The following is a 12,269-nucleotide window of genomic DNA, read 5'->3' as shown; positions in this document are numbered from 1 at the left end:
ATTGTGGTATATATGTGTATTAAGAATTGTAATGCAAAAAAAAGAAGTACATGTATAATGGCATAAATTGACATGAACATACTTTATATACAGAGATACAAAAAATGTGCTCTATATGTGTAATAAGAATTGTAGTGCATTCCAATGTTGTTGTGTATTTTAAAAATAATAAAATCAATTTTTTTAAAAAAAGAGGACATTGTCCTAAAATAATGCTGCTGTGAATTACTTTGAAGAGAGTGGGCAAGAGGATACAAAACCATGCAAGGAGTTTCAGCTGGATCGATAGTGAAAGGTAGCAGAAAAAGCCAAAGACCAGGCCTGAGCAAAGCTGCTGAGTGTTTGATCTCCTAACAGATGGTAAAGTGGTTCTTGTCTTACTTCCTCATGAGCTTGAAGCACTGTGAGAGAACTGAGGCTACTGTCATAAGACTGACAGTAATAGTCAGCCTCATCCTCAGGCTGTAGCCTAGTGATAGTCAGTGAACCAGAGTTGCCAGACCTGGAGCCAGAGAAGCGATCAGGCACCCCTGAGGGTCGATTACTATTATAATAGATGAGGAGTTTGGGGGCCATTTCTGGGAGCTGCTGATACCAGCTCACACCATATCTACCAATATTGTTGCTACTTCCAGTGCAGGAGATGGTGATTGTCTGTCCTGGAGTCCCAGACAATGAGGGCTGCTGAGTCAGCACAGACTGGGCCCAGGACTCTGGAAGTGAGAAAAACACGGAGAGCATAAGTTTTGTCTAGAAACAAGAGTAGAGTCAGGATCTATATCAGAGGACTCCCACACCCTATCCCTCCTCCATATCTTGTCACCTGTGCACTGAACAAGGAATGTGAAGAGGAGACAGGACCAGGCCATTGTGAAGGTCATCCTGAGCTCTGCCTTCTGTACACAATGTTGACCAGAGGTTCCCCCAAGTCTCTCCCTTGCCCTTTTCATACTCTGAGAAGGGGAGGATCTATCTATGCAAATTAGATTCTCCCTGTTTTCTGATTGCACCCTTAGTCTTGGTTCAGACTCCTTTACATAAAGATGCCAAGTGGGTATGCAGGGGTGGTTTTGAGTTGGTTTAGGGGTGTGGAAGTTCACAGCTGTGAGCCCTATCAAGAGAGAATCAGGCAGGACCAGGTGGCTCATTAGAGTTCTGATTAATTCCTTACCCATCTTGACTGGTCTGCAGTGCCCCCTGTTGTCCAAGCCCATACACATCATCATAGAACATTGTGATCAGAACCCCTGAGACAGTCCTACAATTCCACTGCATCCGACTGCCTCTGCCTAGTCTCCAAGACAAACCCCTTATGTGGCCTCCTCATTACCTCAGGATGGCCTTCTTGCTTTCCCCTGACTCCACATTGTGAATTAATGCATACTTCTCTTGGCTCTTTCTTGGACAGGACTAAGATGGTGTTTTTGATATAAATTCTTCTTAGATCAAAATGAAGCAGGTGAACATAAAAACTATGGTTTTACTAGCTTGCAGGGTAGCATCTAGTTTATTATACACAACACAAATCTTTGTTCCAAAAGTTCTATCACCTAGTACTTGGTGAGAAACTCAGTTTCAAAATCTTATGATTAGCCTTTTGATGCCATTTAGAAGATATTAGTATGCATGTTTCCAAGCTTTCACAGTTCACATGTTTGTAACCCTTATTGTTAACAAGTGATACTGAGAGTGGTGATTATAAGTCCATCACAGCCATATAGCTTCAGCCACCATTGTCTACATGAAATGCCATGGGGACTGTAGATCCTGAAAGTACTCAGACAGCAGAACTCATTAATGTTTTCAGACATGGATGGAAATGCACTGTTTTAGGCAATGGCAGGGATGGAGCCTTTTGTTCAAAAGATCTTAGTGTTTTTCACAAGAGTCCCCATGGGAAAGGGAAAAATAATATAAGGGGGACAAATGAATGTCAGTAGAGGGGGCAGAGAGAGAAGAGGGGAGGGGAGGGGAGGGGAGGGGTGATAGTAGAGGATAGGAAAGGCAGCAGAACACAACAGACACTAGTATGGCAATATGTAAATCAATGGATGTGTAACTGATGTGATTCTGCAATCTGTATATGGGGTAAAAATGGGAGCTCATAACCCACTTGAATCAAAGTGTGAAATATGATATATCAAGAACTATGTAATGTTTTGAACAACCAATAATAAAAAATTAAAAAAAAACAAGAGTCCCCATGGTTATAGCTGAGGAATTAATCATATTCTGAATTTTTAAAACTTTTATTCTATTTTTAATTGTTCTTATTAGTTATAGATGACAAGAGATGGTATTTTGACATATTACACATATGTGGATTATAACTTCCCACTCTTCTGGTTACATATGGTACAGAATTACATTGGTCATATATTTATAATGCGCATAGGAACACATGTCTGATTTATTCTACTATCTTTCCTATCCCTCTAACACCTCCCTTCCCTTCATTACCCTCTGTCTAATACAAAGTATTTCTATTCATCCTTAAGCCCTGCCCTTATATGAGTTAGCACCCACTTTTCAGAGAGAACATGCAGCCTTTGGTTTGGGGAATTGGCTCTTTTCACTTAGCATTATAGTCTCCAGTTCCATTCATTTACTGGTAAATACCATAATATCATTGCTCTTTATAGCTAGCTAATATTCCATTGTGTATACATACCACATTTTCTTTATCCATTTATCTGTTGAAGGGCACCTAGGCTGGTTCCATAGTTTAGCTCTTGTGAATTTAACTGGTGTAAATATAGACGTGGGTGCATCACTGTAGTATACCTTTAGGTATAAACCAAGAAGTAGGGTAACTGGATCAAATGGTGATTCCTTTCTAAGTTTTCTGAGGAACCTCCATACTGCTTTCTAGAGTGGTTGTACCAATTTGCAGTCCCACCAGCAATGTATGAGTATACCTTTTTTCCTACATCCTTGGCAACATTTATTGTTGCCTGTATTCTTAATAATTTGCATTGTAACTGGCATGAGATGAAATCTCACTGTAGTTTTAATTTTCTTTCTCTAATTGCTAGAGATTTTGAGTGTTTTTTTTTCATAATTTTGACACTTCCAGATCCAAGATAGGCAACAATTTTCATTCTAGCACCTAGAAACTCCCATACTTTTAGAAACATAACTCACCTCATAGTAGGTTGGTACTTTTTATGTCCAGCACAATTTGTAATTAAATACATACAGAATTAAAATCAAGCAATTATAATTATTTCTGTGATAAGATAAATTGTGTACATTGTAGAATCTAATACTTGTTACTTTTATGAATAAATATATAGATTAAAAAATAATCTACATTTCCTGATTAATAGATTATTTTAAAATAAGTTATATATAAAATGTGTGCACTATAAATTCACTCATTTTTTTTTAAATTTAAAACATTAAATTTTAATCTTCCTTCCTTCCTTCCTTCCTTCCTTCCTTCCTTCCTTCCTTCCTTCCTTCCTTCCTTTCTTCCTTCTTGTCTCTACCTGTTAGGAATAGGCACTGTTAGCCCCTTTGCGAATTTCTGTAGTTTGAATAAAAATTCACTTTTTCATGTTCATATAGAAATATGTGAAGTGCAATGACTGTTAATGTCCTGCAGATTCTTTCTTTCCACAGGACAACTCCACTTGCCTTCAATTCAGAAAAAGCAAGACCAAAAAAAAAAAAATCATCTCTACTGCAGATCAGGAAGTTGAATTTTCTGCTCTTCTTGATAAGTGTACTCAAATCCGACAGCACATATAGAGTTTTATCTTGATTATCCTCTTCTCTAATTTTATCTCCAAACATGAACCCAGATATTTGAACTCTTTAAATCAATCAACATGAAACATATTATATAAAATGACCAATGTTTCAGAAAGAAAATTGCAGATACAAAATAAATATAAGATATTGGAACTGCAAATCCCACCATTCTGGAAAGACATATTGAGATTCCTCAGAAAACATGGAATGGAATCAGCATTTGACTCAGCTATCCCACTATCAGATTATACACAAGCACTTAAAATTATACAACAAGCAATTAAAATAAACACACTCAATGATGCAGCCACATTAATGTTTATAGTAGCTCAATTCACAGTAGCTAAACTATGGAACCAACCTAGATTCCATTCAACAGATGAATCAATAAAGAAAATGTGGTATACATACAAAATGGAATATTACTCAGCCATAATGAGAAATAAAATTATGGCATTTGTGGGAAAATGCATGAAACTTGAGACTATCATGCTAAGTGTAATAATCCAAACCTCAAAGTCCAAGTATGAGTGTTCTCTCTGATCTGTAGGTGTTAACCCATAGCAAGGGAGCATAGGGAGGGTAAATATAGAAGTACTTCAGATTATAAAAAGTGAAATGAAGTGAAGGGAGGGGGATAAGAATAAGAATGACAATAGAATGAATCAGATATAACTTCTCTATGTTCATTTATGTACAAATACATATAATGACCAGTGGAACTCCACATCATGTTCAACAACAAGAAAGGTATCAAAATTGTAATAGATTGCACCCAATGAATATATAATATGCTAAATACACTCTAATATTATGTATATCTAATAAAAAAATAAAAATGAGCACATGAAATAATACTAAATCTAATATATCTTTAGACTGTGCATATTAAAATAGTAATGAAAGGTGCTACAAATTTATCAAATGGTTTTAATATTCCACTAAGGCAATGAAGTGAAAATAAACATATACAAAAGCAGTATGTTCACTGTGAATCCAGGTGCCCAAAGGTCATGTGGAAATCAAAAAGAATGATGACTTATGCTCAGCTAGCATGAGCTCACCCATTCACTAAAGCCAATCTGTGGAATACTGTCTAGATGCATGAATACACTGGTTATTCATAAGAAGAATAAACCACTTCAGTGAGGATATTAATCTATCATTATAATCCCTTTTTTAATTAATTTTAACACAGTGCAGGGTCTAAGATTACTGACCAGAAGCACTATAAATACAGATTATTATTTCTACCAGGCTTGATATTATGATAAAAATATAATAAATCAATTATAATTGTGTTCTAAGGATTTGGAATATTGAACTATGAAAAATGCATAATTTATAATTAAAATAAATTTTGTTATAAACTGAGTTATAATGATATTATGGATTATCATCTTGATGGACTTCAACTTCTTTGCCATACCTCCTTTACTGCTTTTAATTGATAATATTATTATTTTTAGTATTAGTATAACTTTTTGTAACATGTACAGTTTCTATGAGCATTATGTAATGGGAGAGAATTGTGGTGTGCCACTAATGTCAACCAGACTCTAGTGTCTTATTTTATAAACATTGAGGGTCTTTACTGCCACAGTAAACTGACATAAACTTGGACGCTCTACAATTGAGGGTCTTCTCTTACTTGCTTATCTGGCTGTTTTGCTGTCATAAGCATTAATTTTATAAACAGGAGGGTAATCATTGTCCATATCCTCAAATTGGAGCCCGGAGATTTACAAATACACTTCATTGGTTGAGACATCTTTGTATCCAGAAATTCAATTGGGGAACTTGGGCCTCAGCTGTTTCTCTGAGTCTGAGTAGAACTGCTCAGATACAAGTACTGATAGTACCAGTACATGTTTTACATTCTTTTTTACCAATAGTAGGTTCCTATTCACTATTCAGTGCAGGTGAGTCTGGATATTGATCCAGGGATGCATAGAAGGGGATTGGCCATGTCAGTATAGGAAAAGAGAGGGAATCAAAGAAACAACAGACGGAAGGGAAGAGGTAGGGGGAAGTGACTTGGGTATTTGATGAATAGGATAATGACTCACGTTAGGGGCCTGCCCTAGGCCTCTGAGGTCTGTACCTCCCTGTGCAGTGAGAGAGAAGTAGAAGGAGGAAAGGAGTCTAGGCCATGGTGGATGCAACACTTTCATAGGCCTAACTCTGCCTATTAAGGGATGCTCATGCAAATGGGTCACTACACCTTGTCGCTACCTCATGTGTACTTGCAGTGTCTGGGTCCCTGACTAAGGGAGGGTGGCATGATGAAGAAGCTTAGTTAATATTTGGGGCTTAGGAGAAAACAAATTCAGAGACCACACAATGCACATAGGACTCTGTACATCTGTATATCTCTTTAGGTTCCTAAGGTGACTTCTGTATTAACCAGAACATGTTCAACCAGTCTGTGCCCATCATTATATCTCATATTAGAGCTACTTCTCTGGGAAAATTGTAAAACAAAATTGGACAATGTGATTGGGCAAGAGGAATTTGTGGGTGTGCAGAACAAGAGAAGAGCAGAAGAAATAGGAAAGCGCTGAAATATCAAGGGCATCTTAGGTGTGAACACCTGGTGTGAGAAGAGCAGGTAGTCATAGAACAAAATGAGGGAAAAGCAACACCTGTGTTCTAATTCACAAAGATGAGGCTAGATTTAAAAAGAGCTGATCAGAGGAGGTTTGGTTTTACATTTATCACATTGATAACATGGCATGAAAAGGTGAAAATTATTCTGGAATTTCAGGGACAATTAGTACAGAAGGGATTCATCCCACTACCATAGAAATAATGTCAAAGGTAAATTAACCACTAGTAGGGGAATTAGATGAGTTTTTCATTTCTTCTTTCATTCATTTTTTTTCCTTCAAGAATGAATGAGATCTTCACATGAATCAGTCACTACAGATATGTAGATAATTTAAAGAGTGGTCTCAGGCTATTGGAACAGCAGGAAGGGATTGTATTGCCCAAAAGAATACTCCAAGCCTGAGGACATCCTCCTCATTCAGGTAAGAAAAGAGGGGTATCTCAGTTTTTGCAGGGCCTTGAGACAGCAAGGGCTCCAAATCCGTGAAAGACCTCAGCTTTGACTTCATTTTGGGTCCATATAGAGGAATGGGATGATGGGAATAGACACAGTACCTATCCTGAAGGTTAATGCATCAATAAAGCTGGTTGTAGCAGCCCATGAAGTATCAGTAACACCTCTTATAGGGAATCCTATGGGGAAACAAGAGTTGATGTTAGCCCTCTGCCTTTTAATGGCTCCAGGCAATGCTGACATCTTCAGTTCTAGTGTAGGGTCCTCTGTGGGAACTAGTGTTCTACTGATAAGAACCCGGTTCCAGGAGCCACTCAGCCTGAAGCTTCTCTCTCAGGCCTGCCTGTTTTCAGAGGATCTTTTTGCCCAATACTTTCTCTCATTGCTCTTGCTTCTGCCTTATGTGTTAGAACTGTGGTGGGAAGGTGCCTGTCCTCCTCTGGGTGCTTTCCATGTTTTCCCCTCCCAAAGCATTATCTTATTTGCATATTCTTTTAATAGCCTTCAAATAACAAAAAAATGCCAGTTTACAGTGAAAATTAGTTTAAGGGAAAAATGGGGAAGACTTTTTCTTTTTTGATTGATTGATATAAATTGTAAAAATTCACAGTATGATTTTGTATAAAATTAATGATCCAAATATAACGTACATATATGTATGAATAAATTTAAATATAGGTAGATATATTTACTTATCACATCTTCCAAACAAACATACATATGTGAGCACATACGGAGAATGAGAAAAAGAAAAAAACAGAAAAAGCAATTATTTTTTACAGATAACAGGTATTACTATATTTCTTCAGAGATATCTCCTTCTCTATGAGTTAATTTAGATCAAGAAAATATACCTCAATAGCAGTATTAAGTAGACCACATCTCAAGCAGCCATGGGAATAAATATATTATTTTATGATTTTCTATTATCACTTCACGTTTACCCAGCAACTGAAGGCATTTAAAGAATAATGTGCCCTGCTATTCCATTTATGCAACCATAGTTCCTCACTGTGAATCAGCATCCACTGGGCACACATACCGCCCTCTGAACTGTTTCCTCCCAGAATGCATTATGCACACCAGCTAGAATAGGGACAACATGGGGATACCACAGATTCCACTTAATGCATTCTCTACAATGAGGGAAACACTTCAGGTTTGCCAGGAAATTCTATGCTTAAAGACTGAGGGAGAGCTCCAACAAAGTACCATTTTTAGAACTAGCAAATATATTGGTGTGTGCTTTTGAATTATGGTGGGGTTAATTTCCATTCATTCTCATGAGTCTTTTTAGAAAGTGTATTATTTATGTAAACCACAAAAAAGTTAAACCTGGATTTTTAAAAGTTAATAAAAGTAACATTACATACCAATAATAAATACATATCAGGACCTTACCTACATAGTGTTTTCTTTTCCTCTTGTTGTGTATTACCTCAATATAGCAGTTTATAATATCATTTTCTATGGATAAAGCAGAAAACTAACTCAAACTTAATTTCCACACAATTCTTTTTCACCTGCTCAGCCAGTATTGAGTGTAATAGGGCCTGTTCATGTCCATGTATAACCTTCAGTCCTGCACCTTAATATTCTTCAACAGGAAAGTCACCCCAGTGGATGATAAGAGAGTGTATGGAAGTCAGTCTTGAATGATAGTTTCTAGTTATGTAAATACTATGTATTTATATGACCTCCTAAAAATATACTTTCAAGGAAGTTTTGCAGAAATACCTGCTATCATTTGGCTGCATTTTTAATTCGATCATTTTTCTTAGCAATGACTTGAAATTATTAATGTGGCAATAATTTAGACATGGTTGGTTATTTTGATTGAATATTAATCATAAATCCCAACAAATAAGTTATGACATAATTATAAAGTAACATTGTATTTTTAAAATCATAAAAATAATATAAAAGCAATTTTGCTTTTAAAATTTAAAAGCTAATTAGTACTAATTTGATCTACATAATCAAATCAACATATAAAAAAAGACTAACCATCATTTGTTAATATTTTGAGTGAGAAGAGTCTTAAAGGTATTGGCATACCCTGAATCTTACTGACAGTTAACTATTTGAAGATTAACTCCTCTGCTCATTGTCCAAACTGAAAGGGAAAGTGGAATCCTAGAGTTTGAGGAGAAACACTGAGAAATGGACACACACTGGGAGGGAGAGGATGAGGCACATGGCGTGAACCACTGGTAGGAGAAGTAGTCAGCCTCATCTTCACATAAAAGTGTTGAACATTTTCAACCTATAAACATGTCTCCATCATGTAAATTAGAGACATCTGAACACATGAAGAGGTTTTGGTTGTACTCCTCCATGGGTTTACATCACCATGTGAATACCAGTACCCATATAGAGTGCACAGTAATAATTAGCTTCATCATTAGTCTGAGCCACTGTGATGGTGATGATGGCTTTGTTTCCAAGGAAGGAACCAGAGAATAAATCAGGGACTCCAAAGGGGCAGTGGTTTGCACTATAGATAATTCACTGGGAAGCATGTCCTGGTGTTTGCTAGTACCAGCTTGGGTAGTGACTTGTGGAGACTGACTTGGAGCTAAGGCTACAGGTGAGTGTCCCTAACCCACCTGGAGACACAGAGAATGAGGGCTCCTGGATCACAATGGTCTGAGAATCCAATACTAAAAGCAAGAACAGAGACAGTTATTGTTATGAACAAATGGTCTCCATGAGACACTCCTTTTTTTGTAGGGACTCAAAGAATGCAGTTACCCTCCCCAAACTGAACCATAAGAGAAGTAAGTCAGTATAAACATCATCCAGGCCATGGTGGGATTCTCACAAGCACATAATGTCATTACACTTATCATAGATCCCATTTTCATACTCTGGAGACATGTTGTGAGGACCTTCCTTGCCAGTTCCAGAGATGGGGCACCCACTGTCTGAATCTTGGAGACTGTCTCAAGCAGCCTCAGTAGAGCCAAATATTGAGATTGCAGACACAGACAGCAATAATACAAGGCTCAGGATGTCACCTGCCTTCACATAAGAAGTCATCAGTTATATGGCTTTAGCACTAGTAGAACTGCAGTATTTGAGAGAAAGTGGGTTATCCTTCCCAATATCAAAAATAAGAATAAAAGGAAACCATGTTCATCATACTTAAAAATAAAGTTAAGAATATTTACAATCAAATTAGTGTGAATATCTCTATGACTTTAGTACACTTTCACTTTTGAAGATGATTAGAGATGCTAGATGAGGATAATTGGGAAGTTCAGATATGAAACTCCTTTAATTCCTTTGTGAAGTAATAATTTCTTTTAAAAATGGTGTTCTTAGCTTCAAAATAAAATACAATTTCAACATTCTTCATAATTATTTTATGAAATTTTCATTAATATTATTGTTTCCTTTGAATTCATTCGTTCTTTTCTTTTTTAAGACATCCACTCATAAATAGGAATAAAGATTCATATTAAAGTATGTTATGGCCAATAGTCAAATGTATCTCATAATTATCTATCCATACATTTGATTGTGTGTGTGTGATAATACTAAGATAAAGAAGATGATCTGAAATTTAAGTGAGAAAGAAATAGAAATGCTGATTTTAATACATAAAATCCTAATTATATCAGTTTTAATCTTTTACATTAAAACTCACTGAAAGAAAAAATTGCAAGAAATTATTCAAATGCAAGAAAAACAGGAAACATATGGGTTCAAGTATTTATCACACATTAAAATACATATGCATTAGGAAATCATAGTGACCAGAATGTAATCCTAAACTCTGAGGTGAGTCCTGTGCTACCTCTGAAGTTCTCTCAGACATTCACTGGGTACCATGAATCAACAGTTTTCTTCCTAGGATGTCCACAAGGCATTAAGGAACCAAAGGCAAAAGGAGGAATATGAAGCCTAGAAAGAGAGAAAATCTCAGGTTACCAGAAGCTCATATCAGCAAAACAAAAGCAGCTCCATTGTGGATGGAGGTGATACTGCTTGATCCAGGTAAGAGTTTAAATTGAGCTGTGTATTTTATCACTGAAGGAGAGTACTGATATATGCTGCACACTGTGGGATTCCATATTTATTAGTCCCATTGCAGTTCCCCTGAAGAGGGTCCTGTGATTCCATCTTTCTCCCCTACAGTGACTAAGTCCCACTGCTGAGAGCTGAGAGGTATTCTCTCTGATTGTGACATCTGAAATTGTCTCATAAGTCTCATACATACCCATCCTCAAAGTTCATGTTCAACATCCTTCATAGATCTCAAGAAACAAAAAACATGTCCTATTTTCAGCCTAAATGCTTCCTGTTCATCTAGGTAAGTCTTTCTCAGTCTAACATAAGTTCAACTGCCTAACATACTGGTAAACTATGGGTTTAATTTGAGTATCTGCCAAAGTTCCATATATAGAGACTTCTTCCCAAGGTTATAGTACCAGGAGGTACTTCCTGGTGATAGTATCTTGTGAGAGGTTGTAGGGCCTTAAGAGAGAGAGCCATAGTTCACTGGTGTCATGTCCACAAAATGGTGGTATAACACCACCCTGTCTGCCCTCTCTCAACTTCCTGGTTTATGATGTGAACATTCACCATGGCTCACACTTCCCATTTTATCAAATCCTCACCAGTGTCCCAAAGTTATGGGACTAAAAATCCCAGGCTTAAATATCCATATCCATGAACCAAAATAAACCTCTCTTTACTTTATATGTACCCTGTGTTTTCTTTGTTCTTTTATTTGACTTTTTTTGGTACATAAATTCAATGGGCTTGCTGATTTCTTTTTTGTTGTATTTTTTTAAATTTATATATGACAGGAGATTGCATTACAATTCTTATTACACATATAGAGCACAATTTTTCATATCTCCGGTTGTATATGTAGTATATTCCCACCAATTCGTGTCTTCATACATGAACTTTGGTAAGTAATGATTATGACATTCCACTATCATTAATTTCCCCATGCCCTCTCCCTTTCCTTCCAACCCCTCTGCCCTATCTAGAGTTCATCTATTGCTCCCATGCTCCCACTCCCTATCCCACTATGAATCAGCTTCCTTATATAAAAAAAGTTGACATTTGTTTTTTGGGGATTGGCTAACTTCAATTAGCATTATCTTCTCCAATACCATCCATTTACCTACAAATGCCAAGATTTTATTCTCTTTTATTGCTGAGCAAAGTTTCATTATGTATATATGCCACACTTTTTATGCATTCATCTACTGAAGGGCATCTAAAATGCCCTTAGCATTTTAGCATAGTTTAGCTATTGTGAACTATGCTGCTATAAACAGTGATGTGTCTGTGCCCCTGAAGTATGCTGTTTTTAAGTCCTTTGGGTATAGACCCAGGAGAGGAATAGCTGGGTCACATGGTGGTTCCATTCTCAATTTTCCAAGTAATCTCTATACTGCTTTCTATAATGGCTACACCAGTTTGCAGT

At 36.7% G+C, this 12,269-nt stretch overlaps 1 gene segment (V, D, J or C); it reads right to left on the bottom strand.

The window, feature by feature from the left end:
* Positions 1-273: 273 nt before the first annotated feature.
* LOC107158404 lies at positions 274-955 on the bottom strand. The segment is given in 2 exon segments: positions 274-713; positions 824-955. Coding segments are annotated over 2 exon segments (567 nt in total).
* Positions 956-12,269: the final 11,314 nt, after the last annotated feature.

This window comes from Marmota marmota, unplaced genomic scaffold, assembly GCF_001458135.2.
Source record: "Marmota marmota marmota unplaced genomic scaffold, marMar, whole genome shotgun sequence".
Taxonomy (NCBI): domain Eukaryota; kingdom Metazoa; phylum Chordata; class Mammalia; order Rodentia; family Sciuridae; genus Marmota; species Marmota marmota.
This window is presented reverse-complemented; position numbering and strand designations above follow the sequence as displayed.